Raw genomic sequence first — 23273 nt, forward strand, 5'->3', positions numbered from 1 at the left:
GCTCGTAAGTTACTTGAATTATGCTCAAGTCAAGTCAATCTTTGATCAATTGGAATTCAAGCATAATTAATCGAGTTCGAAATCGAATTACACGGAAATGATATGTGAGAGCTTATAGACAAGTTTTGGTCATAGGAAGTGGGGATCTGAAAGAGAGGCAGATAGCCCTCCAAAATCCTATTCGCCACCCAATAGTTTGCAGCTTCAGTATAATGAACGCCGTCCCAACTAATGTATTTAGAAGGCTCACTGCAAGAAGCCCCAAATATTTCAGTCCCGTCCACCACAGCCGTCCTCCCGCATATGACACGATGATCACCACAACAAGATACAAAAGGATTGACAAAGCCTGCAGTCGCAGAGTCGAAATTGGTAGTAACTGATGAAAATATGAGAAGAAAATGTTACAGAACCATAAAACATACCATATTTATTTGCTTCACTAATCAGAGAATATTTAACCGAGTAGATATCCACATATATAAGCCTTGCACCATGGAGCTTGGCCCTGAGTTGAGAAATCCTGTCTTTAAGCTGCTTGTTGAACTCTTGAGCCAACTCATTGTAAGACTTAATGCAGCTGATTTGGTCGGCGTTCCGAGGCATTGGAGGGGAACGTAAAACGAGAAAAGGCAAGCAGCCAAGGGGACCGGTATTATGTATCCAAAAGAATCTTGCTCCATGTTGAAAGAGCTTCTGAAAATACAGGAAAATGTGAAAAAAACAGCACAATATGTGTTCTCGACTTCGTGTCTCTTAAATCGAAATGGATATAAAAGAATACCTCGATTGCCATGGCAAAGTGTCTGATTAGACTGGGAATGGATGCCTTAACCTGCTCCTCTGTAGATGTTGTAATGCCATAAGCCAGATCATTTTGCCCACAATCTAATATGTAAAGGGCCTTTGAGAATTCCTCCGGTCTTGGGAGCCTATATGTAAAATCCGGATTCTTGGCTGAAAAAACAAGCAAGTACAATGTTAATTCATTTTCTTAGAAACTGCATATCAGTTTCTGCATTTCTAACCTTGATCATAAAGATCATTGGTTCGTTGTTTGAGTTGTTGAAACTGCTCGAGTTGTATGTCAAGCGATAAAGGATTGAAACCGACATCGACTAAGTTACCATCGGCTGGTTGAACCGTCGATCCACAAGATGCGAAATTCGCTCCATGTCTGAAGTTTGAACCTATTGCATCAAGGTATGAACTCACCAATGGCAATTTCAACTCATTAGCTGCACAGAATGTTAACAAAAGAAGTTCCATGACATGGTGACATAACATTCTATGTAAAAATAAGGGTTCCCAAACATCTGTGCCAAGTGAATTAAGCCACCCTTACCTATAAAATCTATGATCAGACGCCCATCAGAGACCCTACCGGAAGGTTTACCGAAAAAGGTCTCACCGTAAGGGAGATGAACCGGACCAAATGTTGCGGAGAAACTTCCAGTATCAGAGTTCGAATCACCAAAACTGTAAATTGCTGGAAACTCGCAAGCAGAAGATGAACCAAGCAATGAAGCAGCAACAAGTAATAAACTGGTTGCCACTGCCATTACACCCTTGCTGCAAATACTAGCAAGGCTTCCCTAGAATTAATCACCTCTCTCAAAAAATGAGCATTAAATAGTACAGTAAGCTTTAAGATCACTAACATGCATCACCACCATGAAATTTAAATCATATTTATGTCTTTTTTGCTTGAAGACGTATAGAAATGGACCGAAGGAGTCAAATTTTCAAATTTTATAAATTTACCGTCTAGCATAAAACATTATATTTGTTGCTGAAAATGTATATGATTGGAACGTCATATTTTCCCATAAAAACATTAATGGCAGCTTTGCTTGTGTTGATGTATAAGAACTTATTATTAGTTGACACTGGTAAAAGTGTATGATACTCCATCGTTGCTTCACTAGCAGCCAACTTTGAAAATTACACCATGAAAGCTACATCTCAACTCCCAGTCATATCACACCAAATTTAAATAAATGTAAGTACCAATAATTTTAGCCAAATATCACGTAAAACATTTTAGAGGAATCTAGAACAATGAGCTTTCTGTTTCTTCAGGTTCAAACAGTGTTTTACGTGAAATTCTATATATTCGAACTCTTTGCGATTTTTATGTTTATAGTGGATTTTTTTTTCATATGTGAAATAAGTAGGGTCAAATCACGTAAATCTCATCATTTCTATGTGATTTCTTCATTTTGTTCTAGTTTTAATTGTTTTTTTATTCTTATAAATTTCTAACGACTGATATCAAAGATATAGTTTGAGTCTCATGATGATGTGATCATGGATCAATCATTTAATTTTAGGTGAATGTGTTGGTGTGGATTGTTGTTAGGATTGATGAAGCTCTATTGGTTAATCGAAAAAATGCTAAAAAGGGGTGAATTGACTTTTTGAAAATTTTGGTATGGAGTAAAAAGAGAGACAATTTGCACAAGGATTTATAGTGGTTGACCTATAAACTAAGTCTACATCCGCTACCTTAGCTCCACACTAAAGATTTTCTAATAAATTCACTAATTGTTTTCTTTCTTTTTCTAGGCTCAAGAGTAACCTTTACAAAATTCTTAGATTTTCAATGTCTAAACTAGAATCACTCCCCTTTTACAAAGGTTGAAAGATGTAAACAAGAAAACCTCACAAAGGTATGTGTTTACAATAATTAAGCTCACTAGAAATACAATTGAAAGATTTGCAATGAGCTGAAAACACATATGTACAAGAGAAAAGGGAAAATAAAGAGTGAAAGAGCTTTTCTCTTGATTTCTGTTGCTTGGGATAGGTGTTGTAACTTTCTTCAATTGTCATCAACTTGTTTTTATATGTTGAAATGAGTTTGTGACCGTTTATAATAGTTGGGGATGAAATTTCTGCAAAAATAAAACATCCCAAAACACATATACAAACACTCGCACTAATAATTAACCTATTTAATTAACAATAATACAACCTATAAATATAACTAATAATAATATATATAATCATAACTAAAAATGATAATAATTAATAACCAACCCATATATAAATATATATATATATATATATTACTAATTAGTTTAAATACAAGAGATTATTGGACTAATCATTTAGTTATATATAGTGTGCATGTTATATGGGTATATATTACTGTATTTAAACTAATTAGTAATATATATATATGAAAATACAAATGAAACTTGGATAAAGCCCAAAACAAAATGAGCATCTACAGTATTGATACTACTGTGTAAAGTAGTATCGGTACCAATTTTGCATTCTGAAATTTGAACAGTTTGAAAAACAACTAGTAGTATTGTTACTACCAAGAGAGTATCGATACTTCTCTTACTTTTGGTATTGAGACTACTCATGTAGTATCGATACTGTAAGAACAATAACGATACTACTTACCCAGAAAACTGTTTTGAGTTCAAATTCTAGTTTAATGGACTTTGAATTATTTTTGAAAACTTTGAACAAATTCAATCAAGTCCAAAAAACATTTTGCCTTAATTTATTATATCAAAATATTATAAAACATGGTTCAACAATTGTACTATCAAGATTGAAGACATAAAAGAAGAGTTTGTTTCAATGGGTTTTCAGTTACAAAGGAAGTAATTCTTAATTGATCCAATGATACTTCAATAAGTATTTAATTTACTTAAGAATTGAAGTCGTGTAGACTTTAATGTTAATTCTCTAACAGAATTTATGTCAAAAGAGATTATTATGCATTAACTCAAATTCCAACAAGAATTGAAGTCGTGGTTGAAGATTACTCTGTAATTAAGTTTAATTAGATGTCATTTGTATATAATAAGATTTTTTTGTATATCAATCTTCAAAATTATGAGATTCTATTTTACTCTTAATAATACAATAGATGCGATAATTTAGTTGGTGAAGACTGCAATGCAATTAGGCGTTTAAACAATGAAAAAGAGTAGAGTTCGATGCATGCTCAATGGGAAATAAAAAATTATAAATACGATGCATGAATATAGACAATATTTTATGTTAGAGTAACGAATTTATGAAACTTTAGGTTTCATTATCTATATGTATATCAACTGATATGATTATATATCATGATTTAAACTTTGCATTATTTTATAAACATTTTACAAACTACATCTTTGCACATATTTTGGTATGTTGTAATTTTGTTGTAGAGTTTGCACTATTTAGTTTCAAAATAGAAAAAAGTAATAGATTGGTGACTAAAGGTGTAATCTACCCAATAAATAAATGACGTCCCAATGATTTGAGTCTCAACAACAATATATCTGTAAACATTTCAAAAGGAACCTCAACAACGTATGCTTAATAAAATTGGGAGTGGAAATAAGTGTACAAAAGAAAGGCCATTTTACATAGTTTCAAAGATAAGATTATGGCAGAGTTCAGTATCCCTATACTGAAGAATCATTGCTCCACATTACCAGAGCCAAAAACAAGAGAACAATCAAAACAAGTCACGAGGCAACAAAAGTATTATTGGTTCCGGCTGTCAAAAGTTTGAGGCCAGAATTTAACAAACCAACGCCAATTCCGGGGCTCACCATCTCTCCCTTGACATTGGCCTGCCAATTAGAAAACAACATAATTTTCATTAACCATGCAACTCTGTCTGATTTCTATGAGCACGTATGTACGATCTAATATTACAATAGCCATCTTTAGCTATGGAAGAGCAACATAAGCCAATATTTGGCTAGACATCTCAGAAGATGATGTGCAGATCAACGAAAGCAACGGTAAATATTTCACTTCATCAGGATGTATCAGTTTTACACAGGGATGAGAAAGAACAGAAAGGCAACAGAGAATTAACCGGTGACGTTTTATATCCTTACCTATCCAAATCTCTGTTTCCTCGAAATCCTCTATCCCATCCACCTTGAAATCCTCCCTGAAATTCTCTTCGGTCATCAGCAGGTCTTGTCCACGCATCTACAGAACCACGAGACCTAGGCCTATCTATGAACTCCATATTTCTAGAACCATAACTAGAACCAGACAGAGAGGGTGGTCTATCAGAGAAGCTGCCACTCCTGCCAGATCCAGAACCAGGCCTTTCGAAACCTTTCTGCCCAAATCTAACTTTGTTCTCCATATCTCGGATAAGTTTCTCTAATTCCCTTTCGTTGTGATGAAGTGTCTCACGTAAAGTGAACTGGTCCCCAGTAGATTCTGAATCTGGAGTTGAATCTTTCTCAAGCTCCTTTAGATCATCTATTTCTTGTTTCAATATCTTTTCCTCCTGTGTTTCTGGCCTGAAACATTTCTTCATTAGAAACGAACATGATGGTACAAGGCAATATATTAAAAAGTTGATTGTGAGCAAGAAAGGGTCAAGATGGAATTGGGAGCAAGAACAAAGAACAGTTGTGGCATCTGAAACAATCTAGATGACAACCTTATAGAAAATCATTATGAATCATATAACTACAACAAAGCATTCGATTACCACTGAAAAATGGAAAATCAGAAAGGAAGTTGATAAAGAAGCAGTAACATGCAATTTTGTTACATTAATAATCTGGCAATTGGGAAAAAATGATGTTGGATTAAGGCAACCCAAAGAGAGACAACACTAAACAGAAGTACACAAACCCAAATATCACCAAAGGTTTAAGATGCCCAAAAGGAGCAAGGTTGAAAGTAGAGGATGATAGTAAAAATAGATTAAACCTAAAATGAATAAGAACTTCAAGAACCTTAAAGAAACATAGAAGTCTGGCAGATTGTTAGAATAAAATGCCGGGATGGGAAGAAAGTGTAGCAAGATAATCATAAAGTTTTGACTGATGAAAAAATATTAGTTGGCAACTTTTTCCTATATGACTAATGGTGCATATGCTACGTACACAAACTGCTTCTGAACTGTGTTAAGGATAGTGTATTTTTGTTGATCTCCTGCACATGAAAGCAATCAAGTGGCAGAGATAACAAACTAAAAGCTACATTGAAATTTTACATTTTTCTATTTGACAAATGTATAACCAAATTTTGGAACATAGATAGAGCTAACTAAGCTTTTCTGTCAAGAAAAAGAAAATAGAAAGAAGCATCCCCAGCCCTGGCAAGAAAAGGACAGGATTTTTTTAAAAAATTTCTCCTCTAACTACAAAACAAATGAATTAACAGTAGTTTTGTATTCAACATGTCCCTAGACTTACGGTACCATAACGAAGACAATACTTCAGTCATACTAGACCAAGCAACATTTTCATAAATGAAACAATTTTACATGTAAATTTAATGTATGAAAAAAGCTGCTTAAACTTTGAGAAGCAACACATCTGTTGGGAACTCATACATAATCCAAAATTAGTTTCCAAAATGGAGCCCTAGGTTCCAATATCAACTACTTTAGTCACTACGGTATCATTTTTTTAAAAAAGTATTCTGCTCAAATAACTACATAATCTGTTAGGGTACAGGAGAAATTCAAACCTCTACAGAGAAAAGACAGAAGAATGTTATGGTACCAGAGAAATTCACATGCCACCTAAAATTTAGGGGTCAGCAAAACTCGATTCGATTAGAAAACTCGAAAATTTGATTCGGTTCGAAAATTTGAACAGAAACTCGAAAACTTGACTCTATTTGACTAGACTTGAATTTCATAAACTTGACTCAACTTGAAAAAGTTTCAAATAAAATTTGAATCTCGTCAACTTCACTAACTCAATTTTGTTTACTCAACTTGATCAAATGCTCACCCCTAGTTAAATTCATGACAATAAGCTGATCATGAACTATGGTCAAGGGTCCAAAGAATGATTGTGCAGCATCATTCCATAAACCTAAGATGATAATCAAAAGTCATCATATGGTTTATTTGAACTGTCCTAAATCAATTTCAAAGTCTTAGTAACACATGTTTTCTGATGGACAACATAGTATGCCCACTAATTAGGGAGTATAAAGCAATCAGCAATGACAGCAAAGTGGTAACAACAAGGCAATTTAACCAAGCAAATACGCTAAGAACTTGAGCAACACTGAAACCATCATATTACCAACAGCATTAAAGGAAACTGATCAAAATCAATTCAATCAAAACCATATAACGACTATTTCGAAATTAAATTATGAATAAAATGATTAGAGAAACGACATGGAAACCTGTCTGTTCTTCGAGGTTCTAACTCAAGATCAATCTTCCGCCAATCTTTCCCCCGCTCTTCCAGCAAAACTTCTCTAGGCTTAGCATCTGCAAACGGATTGACCTTTGGCCTGTGCTTAACTACATTTTCAATCCCTTGAAGCTGGGGACCTTCAGACCTGCTGGATTGTGCACTCGATGGCCTGCTGGAGTGAGAGCTTGTAGGCCTGCTAGATACCTTCTTTGATTCAATATCAGAATCTAGTTTCTTCCAATCCAATCCTTTCTCCGCCAACACCTGTTCCCTTGGCCTCGCTGCCCCAAAAGGATTAGGTTTATTCGTCTTAACAGCTGACTCATTCACTTCCCCTCTAGGAGGATCCAAAACTAATCTAGGCCTTTCCTCCCTGAATCCACCCCCACCACCACCTCGGATCCATCTATCAGGCTCCGGTCCAGAGTCACGAAAACCTGAACCAAACGTTGAAGGTCGAGCCTGAATTGGCCGTTTTCCAGCAGCCCAATTATCAGCCTCATCAGCCTTAGAGTTTCCAACACCTCCCCCAGTTCCAAGTCCACCGTATCGGTTTTGACAGCCCGAATCAAATAAAGGAGTTGTTTTCTTCGCCACTGCCCAATTATCCGCCTCATCAGCACGCGATGGCTGATCGTAATCAGAAACCCTAGAAGGTGGACCGCGTCGTTCTTCATCAAAACCTCCGAACTGCCTTCGTCCGGAGCCCCATAACCCGTCGTTTCCGTCACGTTCACGCATACCCCGACCCGCAGATGGACCGGGCCTACCATAAGACGAAAATCCTCCTCCCAGACGGCCATAATGCATTTCACCAGCCGTACGTTCTTTGGGTCGGGTCGGGAGGAGCATCATCTCTTCGGGTGTCAGCTTGTTGTAATCCGTTACCCTAGCACCCACACCGACGCCGCCGCCTCCGGACGACGAATTAGTCACCCTGTTGAACTCCGAGAGAGTCATTTTCTTCTTCTTGGGTTTCGCACTAACGGCTTCCTTTAGGTTAGGAAAACTCCACGAATCAGCCATGGGAGCAGAAGCAGCCGCTGCTTCCGCAGCTCGACGTTCCTCCGCCTCTTCTCGCTCGGCCTCGGCGGCCCACGCGCCGAGGCCACCCCAGGGTTTAGACATTTTCGGAAAAAAGTTATATAATTTCCTCTTATTTTTTTAATTACTTTGTTCAGTTGAGATCTGATTTAAAAAAAAAATAGGACAGAGATCTAAAAGGGAGTGAAATTTGTGGATAATTGAACAGGGCTCCGTTAAGGTAGCCGGAACTCCGACTGCATGCGAAGAAGGTTAGAGCGTATTACAGTTTCTTTTTTCCCCTTCTTGTTCGAGGAAATTCGTACCAAGGAAACTAAAATTTTTGAGCATAATGCCTTTTATTGGAGCGAAGGGGAATGGACTGATAGAATGTTAAGCGCGCTACAAGGGAAGTGAAATGCACGGACCAATAAGAGATAAGAGAGGAGGATTCTTGGTGTGCGATTTATGTTAGGTGGAATCATATTCTGTTTGACTTCAACATTTTGAACGGTCGGGATGAAGCTCTTGAGAATCTGGCCTTTCCAGTATTCCAAAATTTAACCACTAATTTTTCATTAATATTTCTTCTTTTTCTATTTATTACTTTAAATAAAAATATTATAATCTTAAGAAAATGGAAAATGGAATTACTAATGTTAAAAAATAACCATTAATTCAAATGAATAAATGACTTTAATTGCAACACATGTCCTTAAAGTATAACTCTTATTTTAAATTAGTCTCTAAACTTTTAAACATTTCAATTTCATCCCTAAACCATCCATATCATTCTAAATTAATCCTCAAACTTCTGAATATTTCAAAGTCATCTCAAACTATGACATTCATTCTAATTAGTCCCCCAAACTTTTTGTGCATTTTAATTTCATCGAAATGTTCATCCCAAACTATATGTATATACTAATCACATCACTAATCACATCCCTTGTATTTTATTATTATATGTTTGGAAAAAAATTTAGGTTAAATTATGATTAAAACTAATTACATATTTGGATGAAACTAAAATATTTAAAAGTTTAGGGACCATCTTAGAAATAGATTCATGGTTTAGGGATAAAATTAAAATATACAAAAATTTAAGGACTAATTTAAAATGAGTCATAATTTAGAGATGAAATTAGAATATTCAAAAGTTTAAAGATCAATTTAAAATGAGGAATATAGTTTCTCTCTCTATATAATGAAATATTTTAATTAACCATATATTATATATAAATTATAAATTTAAGCCACTCATTTTTATTTGATATTTTTAATTTATATTATTTTATACAACAACATGAGGATTGTCCTAGATATAGAACACAATTACATAAGAGACGTGTTTTCATTGGGGGGGGGGGGAACTCTTACACTAAACACAGTTTAAAACAAACAAAAAACAGCCATGCTTCTCCACTGCTATCGATACTGATCGTCACTCCAGACCGTCCACTCCAAATTTCATGGTACTTGCATGATACTCCTTGCATGTTTTTCCATGGAAATATCTTTGCAACGTCTGCCAGGTTTGCAGATATCACATTCATCTCTGGGCTCAAATTGAAAAACGCTAGATGTATTTCTCCTGTGAAAAAATATACGAAGACGATAAGCTTCAAATACGCCAACATACAATGGTGCCGTGCTTGAATCTGCGGTATAAATTGAAAAAGAACGACGGTCTAAAATATATCGAACCTCCTCTCCCAGTTGCAATCCATGAACGAGCTTCACTCGAACCAACATCATCTGCATGAACAATCAAAATGTACTTGGAAATTAAAGAAAAATGTAACTCGCAAAGAAAAGATGAAGAAAATAACAGGTAACAAGACCTTGAAGATTTCTGTAACATTCGGTTAACATTAAATGTAGCACCATTAGCATTCAACTCCCACATCTGTGAAATCCAGAACGAATGCATTAGGTTCCAAGACTTATTTCGCCGAACCTAGCTTAGAAAAGCTGTCATCAATAACAAGATACTGAAATTCATCGGAAATGTTTGTATATAAATGCTAGTGGTCTTATAAAGGTCATATATGCATCATGATTCTATATTTATCAATCACCTTTGGCCAATTTTCAATAATTATATCAACTGTGTTTTCTTCCTTTGGTTTTAAACGCGCATCCGACTTCTGTGTTCCGTAATTTTACAAATAAATGATACCTGATTAGCATCCGGCTTGCAAGGTGAGAAAGAACCTCCCCCAAACTCTTTCGATGTAAGCCTCCTTCTTGGAGAAGCATCCAAGCATAATTCCATACCATCACTTGCTAATAAATGGAGTGTTCCCTCGTTTTGTTGCTTGTAGATCATCTCTACGCCCCTGTACAAGTTATTCAACAATGAATAAGAAAACTGCAGGAGTTAAAAATATATATACAGGAAACAAGCTATATATAAAAGTAATTACCTAGAAAGAAGAGGCTTTCTCTTGTAAAGGCATGGAGGTTCCTCCAATCTCTCTCTCCAGCAGATTTGTTCAAGATCTTGATCGAGAGCTTTAGTTGACCAGCCATTTGCTTTGGGATCCTTGCAGGTAGTCAGTCCCAAAGCTCGTTTACCTAACATGCCCCCTTCGGAAAAATCCCAGGAGAGAACCTTTTGTTTTCTTCTAGATCTTCTGCTCAAAATATAAGGAAACTGTAAAAACAACAAAATAGCAAGTAATTATTAGTTAAAAAAAAGGATCAATTTCCCACACTATGTCCATGGAAGTTTACATGCCTCCATATTGTTTAGGCTAAAAGAGTTTATCTCGAGCAGTGTAGGGTGCGTGATCAGGTTATATGTTGTTTCATCCAACTTTCTGAGATCTCCTCCGAACATAAGAGGTGACTTGGCCATGGACCATAAAGTCATCTGTGAAAATAAATTGACAAGGTCAATATAAATGTGTACTTTTGGTGCTAAGTAATAAAAGAGTAAATCGTAGGTCTCGTAAACACACCTGAGTTCTTTGCTCATCGATATTAAGATTAGAAGTTCTATGTGGACCTTCATTTGAACCTATAATGCAGGAAAGTTTACAATTATTTGTGGTTCTTCACTGATTCTAGCTAAGCCCTCACATATAACGGCCCGGAACAAAACAAATGCTTTACATTTAAAATGGTCCTTAACACAAACAAATTAGTTGCGATTTTCTCATCAACAAATTAGTTTTGGAGCCTATTAAGATTTTTATGTTTCAGAATTTGATGCCAGAGACAATCAAAGGCCAAATACATTTCTGTTGAATAATGATTTCATGTCAAGGACTGAATCTATCTCAATCATATTCTTCAAGAAATCCTGTAAAGGTCGACTGCATGTGAGCAAGCAACAAAAAATTTCCCAACTGAGAAAACTTAACAGCAAGCATCACATTGTCACTATAATTAATTGATATGATTTAAAAAATATATATGGTTTTGCTTTAATCACTCTTGTCACCTACTTGGAGTAGAACGGTAGGTTCAACAAGTGCATGAAAAGAACAGCTATTTTTCGGGGCTTATAACCTGGATCAGTGAGCCATCCCAATGGTAACATATCCAAGTCAGGCCACGACCTCCCCAGCAAACCGTTGGCACCTATCATTTTAGCATTAGAGAAGTCTCTGAAATCAAAATCAAATCTATCAGGTTACATAAAGAGATAATGACGCAAAGTGCAATGAAATGTAAAGAAAAAAGTTGGAAAATTCATTTGAAATGTAAACTCTTAATCCTATGGAATGTTAGACCCACCAGGTAACATCAAAGTGGGACATGACATCTCTCCATGTATCCCAATCATCCCCGGTAATCCTGTACATGTTGACTAATCCACTAACTTCTTTAGCCATAGCTGGTGCCACACTGGTACCAGGGGACAATGAATATAAAATGGGACGATCAAGCTTTTGCAGAACCTGCAGAAGGTATACCATTTCAGAAATTGTAACATCAATATGACTAGTTTACCACAGGTTGTTCCATACCTCTGGTACAAATGTTATCTCATCTTTATCCAAATCATCACCAAATACAGTCATTTTTCACTGTAAACAGAAAAATCAACGGAAATTATAAGAAATAACATCAAAAGGATTCCGATTATGGTACCATAGAAAGGAATTTTATCTGGTCAATTTGTCCATTTGTGATTAAAAATATAACAATTTATGTCTCTCATTAGCGAGGAATTTGGTTATTATTCTACTCAGGATTTCCCATTTATACCCCTTAGGCCATTTCTAAGATTAGCAGAGTATTACCAACTCAAGCTTTTAAGGAAGGGGAAAGATTCTAGCCAGCTGGAAAAAAATGCAAGGAAACAAATTTACCATTGTTCGAGCTATTGAAAACACAGTTTAAAATTACACTTCCCAGGGAATTCAGTCATTTTATTTTCACAATTAAAAGTCCATAATGAAACAGATTGTGCAAAGACTTTAACATAAGTGTTAACATTACCAAAATCAACACCCCACTCAGCATATTGGAGATAAAGTGACCTCAAGAAAGCTCTTCCAGCCTCTAGCTTGGTGTTTACACTCATGAAACCATGTGACATCCAAGCACAAGCCCTCTCCTTGAGCCCTATATCTTTTGCCCTCCACTGTCTGCCAGACTCTACATATGCAGATCCCTGATACAAGACAAAAGAAAGAAAATTCAAACACAAGTTTAAATGCTAATGCTCCGAATTTCTCGAGTTTCCTGAAATGTACATTCAACATTTCCAAATTTCCTTTGGTTATTCAACGTTTTTATTAAGTCGCCATGTAGACTTTTTTTAAGAGTGCTTTGTGGTGGATGTAAGTGTTATTACCTTGGCAGTGTCTAAGATGGGGGTGTTTGCATTAAAAGCTTGCAGGCTTATCCCCCTCATAACATGTATTCCAAACTTCAAACCCATGTTGTGTACTATTTTAGCTACTTCTGAAAAACCTTTCCCGCCTTTGGATGAGGGCCATCTTCCTGGGTCAGGAATTGGCCTCCCCCATTCATCCATCACATCGAATCCAAGAGAATCAACTTAAGCACCTGGAACCTTCCTTCTATACCAAAGGTAATCCACCACTACATACTGCGAACAAGTGAGGAGATAAAATGAAGAGAGTAAGTTTTCTTTTCCTTTTTATATTCACATATTCCGTAGTACTCAATAGAGAGCATGAGCCATGTCGCCTCATATCCATGTGACTTAAGACGGTTAGAAACAATTTCAGCATTTTGCAAGAATTCTTCCTCGGAAATTGTCCAGCAAAAGGAATCATAAGAGTTCCAACCTCTCGGTGGGGCGCTAGCATGTTCGGCCCCTAAATATGTTTTAGATGGTACCCTGAAATAAGTAATCATCGTGATCATCACTTGGGCGCTGAAAACAAGTGGAGAATCATTATCCACATCGTCTAATTTAATGAAATGGTGAGTCATGTAGCAATAAGCCAACAACATTCATCATTGCTGACATTAAACAAACAATATCTTTCTAAAAGAAAAAGAAATGACCAAAAACTAAAACAAAACAGATGTCCGATGAATCTAGTTTAACAATCTTCTTTCGATCTTGCAAGGAATCCATAAGTTAAGCTGAATAGTTCATATTAGCCCAAGTTATTGCATTTACACTACATGGTTAAGGAAATTCCATATACCTAATATGACACTCAATACTAATACCATCTTACAAGAATTGAAAAATAGCTTTTTGACAGTATCATCAGCTAATATAAGCATCATTCTTTCATCCCCTTCAATCATCTGATAAAAATAGCGTTTTGTAACTTGCTGTGAATTGCTTCTCATCAGTTTCATGAGCTGGAATTTTCAAACTAATTTACTGCTAAAATGCAAAAGCAAGATCCTATGGGGGGGAATCCGCAAATAAGATGGCCAAATAGTCATTTTTTTCCCTTTTTCTTTAAAACAACAAGAATAGAGATGCAGTGGGGAAATTCATGGCGTCTCTAAATTGGGTCCCTTTATCCTAGTTTGGAGCTACTATTGAGATTCATACAGTTCAAAGTTAAACAGAAACATCGATTAAAAAATGATGAATGAACCGTAATAATCAATCAAAGTTAATAAAGTTGAGCAAATGGCCAACCCATCGGCAATGGAATGAAAAAGGGCGCACCTGCAGAGAGAAGGAGCGAAGAGGAGGAAGAAGAAGAAGGAGAAAGAGAAGAAACCCAGGACCGATATCTTCATTGCTGATGCAGTGATGCTTCCTTGTCGTGTCAGGAGAGTGAGTCTTGCTGCTGCCTTTAATAGATAAACACACTTGTGCTACACTTATCATCGGTTAAAATGACTCATTCAACTTTTGGATATAATTTTCTTTTAGGGAACTTTTGGATATTTTTTTCAAGATTATGGGTAGGTTATGTTTTTATTTTAGGGTAAAATATATATTTAGTTACTCAATCATCACTTTGGGGTCATTTAATTATTTTTTTTAAATTATGTCCAATGTTAAAAATATAAACAAAGCTATCGATGTGGCAATTTTATTATTTAATGATGACATATTATTACTTATAGTAACATGTTAGTACCATAGTTAATTTTTTAACGACGGCCAACCAAAACATAATTTTAAGTATGATTTTGAAAAAAATCGATGACCAAAACGAAATCAAAGTGGTAGTTAGTGACTAATTATAATAATTATATATAAGACATTATTTTTCTTTGGATTTTTTTAATTTATTTATTTAATTACACGTGATACCATCAATAAAATTATTGAAAGTTGATGATTTTTTTGGGTAAAAAAATGAAACTACATAATTATTTAAACCTAATTGCCTTCTTCATTCAAGAGTTGGCTTATATCAGCAGGAGGTTACTATATGAGTCTGGTTTGGGTATCTTCGAAGTTAACGCTCTTTGTTAGTTTATCTGCGACTTTATTTCCCTCTGTGGACATGTTGCAGTCTGACATTCCAAGCTCAGTTCATCGGTTCCTTTACATATGTTGTTATGGTAGTGTTCCATCTTTGTTTGGGATATTCTTTAGTATTTGTACTGCTCCGAGGCTGTCTACTTCAACTATGAGTTGTTGGATTCTTGTTTCCATGCACACAGTAGCCCTGTGTATACTCCCCATAATTCTGCTTCCATTGTAGAGCATATTCCTATGAATTTTTTGAAACCGACCCTCCATTCTCCATTCGTATCTCTGATTACCCTCCACATGCTGCTTTTCCATCTGTATTTCTACGAGCTGCATATGTGTTAAGTTTGTTCCATCCCTCTGGTGGAGGTAGCCAAACCGTTGGACCAACCAATTCATAGGTTGTGATTTGTTCGCCTGGTCTTTGTTTATCGAATTTGTCATATTGCGGCTTCATTCTAGTATTCTTGTGTTATCTTCCATGGGATTGTTAAAACAATCGAGTTTCTCGTAGTCCATATGTTCCACAATATCGTGCCAAATAGGATTTCCAGTCTTTACTTTCTTTAGAAAACATGTTTGGTCTTGTTAAATTCACTTCAATCCAATTACTTATGTCCATTGTTAGGAAATTTGTATGCTCTCATTTTCACCAGTGTTGTCCAGATGGGGGTCACAACAATGCAGTGCCAAAAAATATGGTTTATATTCTCTGTTTGTGTCGCACAAATAAGGCAACTTCCATCGACCGTAAGATGTCGTCGAAACCTTTATGCATTTGTCAGGATTTTACCCTTGCAAACCACCATAGAAAGTTTTCACTTTATGGGTTCCTTTGTATGCATGAATTGTCTTCCATATCGGTTTTTGAGTATTTTCACTTTGTTTTATTCGTACTTCATAAGCAATTTTGACAGAGAATTGGCGATCATCTCTCTTTAACCATCCAATTCTATCGTTGTTTCCTGTTGGGTGCGATCATTTGATTGCTACCAATCTCATAAGTATATGCAGTGGTAATAGGTGTTCAATCTGCCTCCATTTCCAATTACCTTCTTCATTAGTCATGCTTTTTATGGTTGTTTTTTCCACCTGATCATGGTCACGTTGATTGACAAAGTTTATAAATGGCCCTACTTCTAAAATCCATTGGTCCTCCAAAAATCGGTTTGTGTCCCGTTTCCTATTATTATGGTTATGTTGCTTCGGACATCCTCCCATACCATGCTTATCCCTCTCCATAGTTTGGAGCAGTTTTGGCTTCGGATGTTAGTCGGTATCTCGTCTTTGCATTTGTATTTCACCTTGAGAACCCGAACCCATAGTGCGTCTTTCTTGGCTAGTAGATTAAAAGTCACTTTCATTATAAATGCTTCATTGTGCTCGTTTATCTTTCTAAATCCAATACCTCCAACCGATACTTTTTGATATACTTCATCCCATTTTACTAATGGTAATCCTCATTTTCCATCTATTTTACCCCATACGAATTGTCTGATGATTTTTTTTCCAATTCTCCACAAAATTTTTTGGGTAATATCGTTGTTTGCATGGTGTATGTTAGAATAGCTTAACCTAATATTTCCTCCACAATTAATGCAATTAATCTGAATTTTAGGTTATGGCTTTTTATTTAAACTTCATCCAAAATGTTATATTATTAATTATTTAACAAATCGAAGAGTTTAGAACAATGATTAAATAAATAAAGTATTTTTTAGAGGATATAGGCTCATATCTCATATTTTTCAACTAAATTTTATTTTATTTTTTAAATTGAATAGGTGATGACATGTTATCATTGTATGATAACACAAGTCAATAATAAAAACTAATTATGAGTGATTAAAATGAAAAAAAAATATCAACCAAATATTATAAAAACAAAAAAAAGGATACAAATACATAAAAGATACAGAGAAATAAGAGAAATACAAATAGAAAGTGGACGTTTTGAAAACAAAAATAAGATTAGGATTTTTATTTGAAGATCTCGACGATTCTTTTAGGGTAAGGAACAATATATATTTGTTTGGACTTCTTCTAACGACGAACAAAAAAAGTATGAAAAAGTGAAACAACACAATTTACACTATATTGTGAAGTTTGGAGTATTTTTTTATTAAACAAACATGATATTAATGTTAAGGACTAGGAAACAAATCTGGTGAAAAAATTTGAGACTCATCAGTTGCCTTCAACGAGAATCAATCACTTGATCACGACGAACGATGATTGAAATCTAGATAACTTAAGAGAAAAATAGAGAAAGAAAAAAGAATAGAAGAAAAGAATAAATAAATAAATATGTTCTATAAGAATCTAAAATAATGTTATTTTGATGTCAATTTGATTCAAAATGATATACTTTTAGTATTGTCTATTATGCAACAAGGTCATTAAATAATAACGAAGTGATCAAAACACAAATAATTCAAAATTAAATGATTAAATTGGAAATTTTTATAATTTAATAACTAAAATAGGACGTCAAATCATATTAGGTCAACTGTGTCTTATCCTAAAAAGCAGAAAGGCAGCCCCAAAACAAGTGATCTAATAACCCAATACCATATAATATTTTGGGCCCCCGATCGTGAACGCCCCTTCCTCCTCCATAGCCGAAATAACAATAAAAAAATCGAAACATTTCACTCAACCTTTATTCTTTAGGTGGCGTTTGGTTCGTTGGAATGTTTATGACAGAATTGGAATCTGTCAGGAATTGAAATCCAATTCTATATTCTGTTTGATTGGCAGGAAATGAAAATGGAATTGAAATTCAATTCTATATTATGTTTGGTTCGCAGACTGTCAGATGAATTTGATTTTAGTAATGTAAAATGACAGAATTGCCCTTCTTATTTTTTTGCTTTATTTTAGTTTGTTTTACAACTTACATGTAGTAATATTAAAAAATTAAAAATATTAAAATTTCATTTTATTAATCGATTATTCATTTCAATAAATTATAAAAATCATGCTAATAAACATCATAAGTTAAAATCATCGCAATTAAAATATGTTAATAAGTTACCAAAAGATAGAGCAATATTTCGATACATTCCAATCGAAGTATGTTAATTAGTTACCAAAAAATATATCAAAAACTATTTTTATTCAATATATGAATTAGAAACCCGACCCGACACGGCACGAAATAATAAAAAATTATTTTTATTCAATAAAAACATTGACTTAATTGGAAAAAAACAATTATATATAGAAGGGTATTATTGTAATTATTCTTAAATATATAAGGTAAAATTATATATTTTTTTCGGGTCGGGTCTATTTTTTCACCCTAAACCCGACCCGAATATCACATTTAAAAAATTCGACCCGACTCGAATATCACACTTAAAAAACCCGACCCGACCCGAACAAAATAAAGTTTCACCCGACCCGAATATATAAATTAGAAATCCGACTCGACCCGAAATAATAATAAAACATTGACTTAATTAAAAAAAAAATTATATATAGAGAGATATTATTGTACTTATTCCTAAATATATAAGGTAAAATTATATATATTTTCGGGTTGGATATTTTTCACCCTAAACCCTAACTCGACCCGAATATCACACTTAAAAAAACCGACCCGACCAAAATAAAGTTTCACCCGACCCGAATATATAAATTAGAAACCCGACCCGAAATAATAAAAAAATATTTTTATTCAATATATAAATAAATTACTAAAAGATTGATGAAGGTAGTATGGTCAAATTTCAATTCCCTACAACAAGGGAATTGAATTACATCCATTATTGGATGGAATTCACTTTCTCTCATTTGATGGAAAGTTGAAATCACGAGAGATTCCAATTCCCTTGGAAAACTTAAACCAAACATGAAAAAGTGGTGGAATTAGATTCCAATTCCCACCAATTCCAAGCTATTCATGCCAACCAAACACATCTTATTTTCCTCCAGATGCTTTTTCGGCATCGTTTCTGGCTGGGTCTCAATCTCTTAGGAGGTGTTTGGTTTAAGGATTGTAGGATTCTCATGGGATGAGAATCCCACATTCCCATGTTTGGTTGGGCGGAAATCTCATTCCCGATAATGTTTTATTACCAATAGTAGATTTTTTGGGGTATATTACCGGAATGTCATTACCTCTTCCCTTAGGTATTGTAACATTACCGGCGTTTTGGACTAAAATGCCCTTAATTTTTATTTTCAAAAATATCATTCGTCTGTCTTTAAATAATAAAAATTCTACGAATATTAAATTATAAATTTATCCTTAAATTATTTTAAATTTACAAAGTATAATTAAAATTTTATATAAAGTTCAGGGGTTAAAATTTTTTTAATCAATATACAAGTACAACATTCCCATAATCTTATTGATAATCTTTTATTCCAACTGATAATCTTACCTTATTTAAAAACGTACCTTAAGATCCATGTGATATGCCTTTGTCTCTGATATGTATCACGCTCTAGGCACGACCCGCCTACTGTAACGTGTTCAAATCTCAAGGCTCGTTAAACCGGCCTCATCGACCAAGCCATCAAACTGTTCAACAAAATGACCCAATCAGATTGCCGCGTCTTGGCAATTATAACCGCTTTATCGGCGTCCTCCTCCGCACTTCTCGCTTCGACTTAGCCGAACGCTATTACTTCCAGATATTCCCTCAGGGTTTCTCTCTCACTCCCTTCACTTACTTTCGCTTTATCTCCGCTTTATGCTCTGTCAAAACTTTAATCTTATCCAGCTTCTTTAGACGACATGGATAGATTGAATTATGTTCCCGATATTGGGCTTCAACATTATTTGAATCTTGTGTGTAGAGAAAAAAATGATAGATTTAGCTTTAGAGGTTTTCCATAGCATGGTTAAGAAAGGGAGAGACCCAGAGTTGTAACGTATAATATATGATTGATGGATGTGTAAAGCCCGGAGGCTTGATGTTGCTGTTGGCCTCTAGAAAGAAATGGTAGGGAAAGGTTTTCATCCTTATAATAAAGCGTGTTGTGCACTTGCTGTTGGCTGTGTGACGGTGGAAGTTGATTGGCTTATGACTTGTTGTTGAGATGATTAAGGGTGGAAATATCAAATTTAGTACTTTGCTCTATAATGCGTTGATTAGTGGGTTTTGTAGAATAAAGAGAATTGATAAGGCTCAGGCCATCAGGTTGTTTATGACGAAAATGGGCATGAGCCAGATTGGTTACATATAACGTGTTTTGAATTACTTTTGTAATGAGCTTATGTTGCAGGAAGCAGAGAAGCTGTTAAAGAATATGGAGAGGATTGGAACTGGTCCTGATGTGTATAGTTATAACCAGATGATTAAGGGCTTTGTAATGCTAATAAGCCAGATAAAGCATATTTTATGGTGAAAAAGATGGAGGTGGATGGGTTGGCTGATGTTGTTTCTTTAATACCATTATCAAACATTTTGCAAGGACGGTAGTATTGGAAAGGCTTACAAGTTGTTTGAGGAAATGGGTAGGAAGGGGATTGCACCTGACGTGGTGACATTCACTCTATAAAAGCTTTTCTTAACAAAGGTAATTCTGATATTGCAAGAACCCTTCTTGATAGGTCAGGATGAGTCTGTTGCCTGATCATGTTTTCTATACTACAATTATTGACCACCTGTGCAAAAGAGGGGGAAGTTGAAATGGCTTGGGTATTTTAATGATATGATAATGCAGGGATTGACTCTGATGTGATCTCATACAATGCCCTCATAAATGGGTTTTGCAAGTCTGACAGAGTAAATGACGCTGTACATCTATATGAAGAAATGCAGAGTAACGGACTCTCTCCGATGAGACAACTTTCAAATTGATAATTGGAGGGCTCATACATGAAAGAAGCTCTCTAATGCTTGTCAAGTATGGAATCAGATGATGGAAAAGGGATTTATTCTTCATAGAGCTGTTTCTGAAAGACTGATCAATGCTATCCATTCAATAGACTCTGCATGGTAGTAATTTGCATTTCAAATTACATTATTTCATTCTATGTGAATCTTTTGGGTGGTTTTTTACATCAGTTCCTTTGCAGTTACTTGATGGTTTGTTCTGAGAGCAATGCATGGGTGATTTATCTTTTGACTACTAGTCTAGTGCAAACTACATTTCATGCAATTCTGCTGGATGCTGATTCCAATTCTACTGTAGTTTTGTTTGCAACAATTCTATGAACGCAGAAACTAGCTTACAGGCATTTAAAATTTGACATGATATCAAGCTGCTAGAAGACTTTTGATATCGCATTGCAGGTAGTGTTTACAATTGAAATCTTAGTCACATCATTGCAATGATATGACACATGAAAAGGAAGTTATCTTGTGGCATTGTAACATTGTTATAAGCCACCATGTTGCAACATTTTGTCCTGTGGCATGGTATTGAATGCAGCCATCTTATCCCGTGCTTGCGTATTGGCTTGAAATTTTACATAACTTATAATTTGCATCTGTGTACCGATTGAATTGTTCTGTCTGGATGATAGAGTATTAATGCATGGTTGATTATTTTGCAATTTCTACTGCTCTGTGCTCTGTGCTTTCTTAGGCAACCGGTCCTGCCTCATTTTAATATAAATTTGTCTTTTCAGGTGAATTAATTGGTCTTGATGTTAAATGGCCATATAATTGGTCGTTTGGTTAAGGCTTTCATTCCTCTGTTCTTGCCACTATTTTACCCTGCCTGCAGAGACTCGGCACTATAAATCTCAGGTTTGTGCTGTTTGCTTTTTGAATATCTATAAATGAATTCTATACCATCTGGATAATTTCTGTTAGTTATATAATCATAAAAAAGATTGCTGTTAGGAAAAATGGCATGCTGTCTGCCAATGGGAAGGCCCCTGTATTTTAAATATCATCATAATTTAGTGTAAGAGAGCATGGTTGTAGCATCAATTTTGGATTTAGCCATGGTACTATTTTTTTGTTTGAAACTCCTCTTCTATGGGGTTCAGTTAGCTGCTCAATATCTTTCTGCATGCACATGTGTTTTGGCAGTTGAATCTATTATGCGGTCCTTGAAATTGGACTGAATGCTTCCAAGAGCTTTGACTCACAATTGTATGTTAATCTCTCTGAAGTTCATAATACTTTCACTAAATGATTCATATTTATTTCACGTATCTAATTCCCCCTGGTCCTCTTTTCCATCTCTTAGCTTCAGCTGGAATCTGTCTCATTGGCGGATCTACATTAACCATCTGTTGTTTTGTTTGGAGGCAATGGAAGTGGGCAAGCTTCAGGCTTCATGTTTTATGGTAAGTTCTTTAACTTTATTCAGTCCAATATTTTTTTGAATCATATATTACATCCCATATCTTGTAATTGCATATGTACGTACATACTAGGTTCATAACTCTCATATATATATATGTATATTGTATCCTTAGTATGGCTGCATAGCGTATGAATGCATATGATATAATCCTATTTAGGTTTCATAAAAGATGTTTCCATTGTAGAATATAATTTAAAAAGTTCTTAATCCATTAAATATCAAACGTGTTATCTGTTATAGTAACTACTGGAGTAAATTGAGCTATCAAAAGCTGATCTATGATCGAATGGCACCCGGATTTAAGATTTTCTTCCCCTAGTTGATGAGATCACTAAATGTCAAACCTTGAAAACAGGCAGTAAAACCTGCTTCTTTTGTCTGTTTTTTATTCATCCTATCATATATTTTAGTTATGAAGAATTTATTAAATGATTATTGCAGTTATGTTTTACAACATGTCAATTGGGCCGTGACGGTTTTCAATTGAAATGGGGTGCCAAATTTGAGCCGAGAATTCAGATAAGGTATCTCTTCCATTCAGTGCACCATGGAAGGCTCCCTATTTTCAAATTATCTTTTCTGTAATTTATATTCACTAATGTATATAGAGAAGACGAGAAGTATGTAAAACTATAGCTCAACACAGAAATTTAAAATGAAACCTTCTATTGACCTAAGTTGCCACCATCTTGTCCAGGTTTTCAGAGGATTATAAAATTAAAGACGAGATGGTTCTGTCAGGTGATGCTTTACATGTAGAATAGCTCCGACCTTAACAAATTCGTGATCAATTTGTATCTTCAATACACTAAACATGGCCCAAAGGTCATTAACGTGTAACTATTGCTGATTGTTTTCAGCCACTTGAGAGCATCTTTCAAGGTTAAGCTCCCACTGATGATATTGACATTCTGATTGCTTTAACAAAA

At 35.0% G+C, this 23273-nt stretch overlaps 2 protein-coding genes and 2 pseudogenes across 2 annotated transcripts; 1 reads left to right on the forward strand and 3 right to left on the reverse strand.

The window, feature by feature from the left end:
* Positions 1-92: 92 nt before the first annotated feature.
* Positions 93-1624, reverse strand: LOC120215295 (annotated as a pseudogene).
* A 2688-nt stretch (positions 1625-4312) lies between these two features.
* Positions 4313-8510, reverse strand: LOC120215296 (eukaryotic translation initiation factor 4B2-like). The gene is made up of 3 exons (XM_039213015.1): positions 7144-8510; positions 4866-5285; positions 4313-4592 (listed from the first exon to the last, which is right to left on the reverse strand). Exons 1-3 carry the CDS (start codon positions 8283-8285, stop codon positions 4568-4570), a joined length of 1587 nt encoding a protein of 528 aa, XP_039068946.1. The 5' UTR covers positions 8286-8510; the 3' UTR covers positions 4313-4567.
* Positions 8511-9607: 1097 nt separating this feature from the next.
* LOC120215298 lies at positions 9608-14412 on the reverse strand (annotated as a pseudogene).
* Positions 14413-21684: 7272 nt separating this feature from the next.
* On the forward strand, positions 21685-23220 carry LOC120215299. The gene is made up of 3 exons (XM_039213017.1): positions 21685-22324; positions 22786-22868; positions 23042-23220. The coding sequence occupies exons 1-3, from the start codon at positions 22100-22102 to the stop codon at positions 23106-23108; spliced, it is 375 nt and encodes a 124-aa protein (XP_039068948.1). The 5' UTR covers positions 21685-22099; the 3' UTR covers positions 23109-23220.
* Positions 23221-23273: the final 53 nt, after the last annotated feature.

Source organism: Hibiscus syriacus, unplaced genomic scaffold (assembly GCF_006381635.1).
Source record: "Hibiscus syriacus cultivar Baekdansim isolate YM2019G1 unplaced genomic scaffold, ASM638163v2 tig00110114_pilon, whole genome shotgun sequence".
Taxonomy (NCBI): Eukaryota; Viridiplantae; Streptophyta; class Magnoliopsida; order Malvales; family Malvaceae; genus Hibiscus; species Hibiscus syriacus.

Bases quoted from the DNA above. Each gene is read 5' to 3' on its own strand.
- LOC120215296 (XM_039213015.1), bottom strand. From the start codon at position 8,285: ATGTCTAAACCCTGGGGTGGCCTCGGCGCGTGGGCCGCCGAGGCCGAG. The intron at 5,286-7,143 runs GTTTCCATGTCG...GAAATGTTTCAG, and splicing joins GAACCTCGAAGAACAGACAG to GCCAGAAACACAGGAGGAAA. The intron at 4,593-4,865 runs GTAAGGATATAA...TCTAATTGGCAG, and splicing joins GGAAACAGAGATTTGGATAG to GCCAATGTCAAGGGAGAGAT.
- LOC120215299 (XM_039213017.1), top strand. From the start codon at position 22,100: ATGCTTCCAAGAGCTTTGACTCACAATTGTATGTTAATCTCTCTGAAG. The intron at 22,325-22,785 runs GTAAGTTCTTTA...TGATTATTGCAG, and splicing joins TTCAGGCTTCATGTTTTATG to TTATGTTTTACAACATGTCA. The intron at 22,869-23,041 runs GTATCTCTTCCA...CATCTTGTCCAG, and splicing joins GAGCCGAGAATTCAGATAAG to GTTTTCAGAGGATTATAAAA.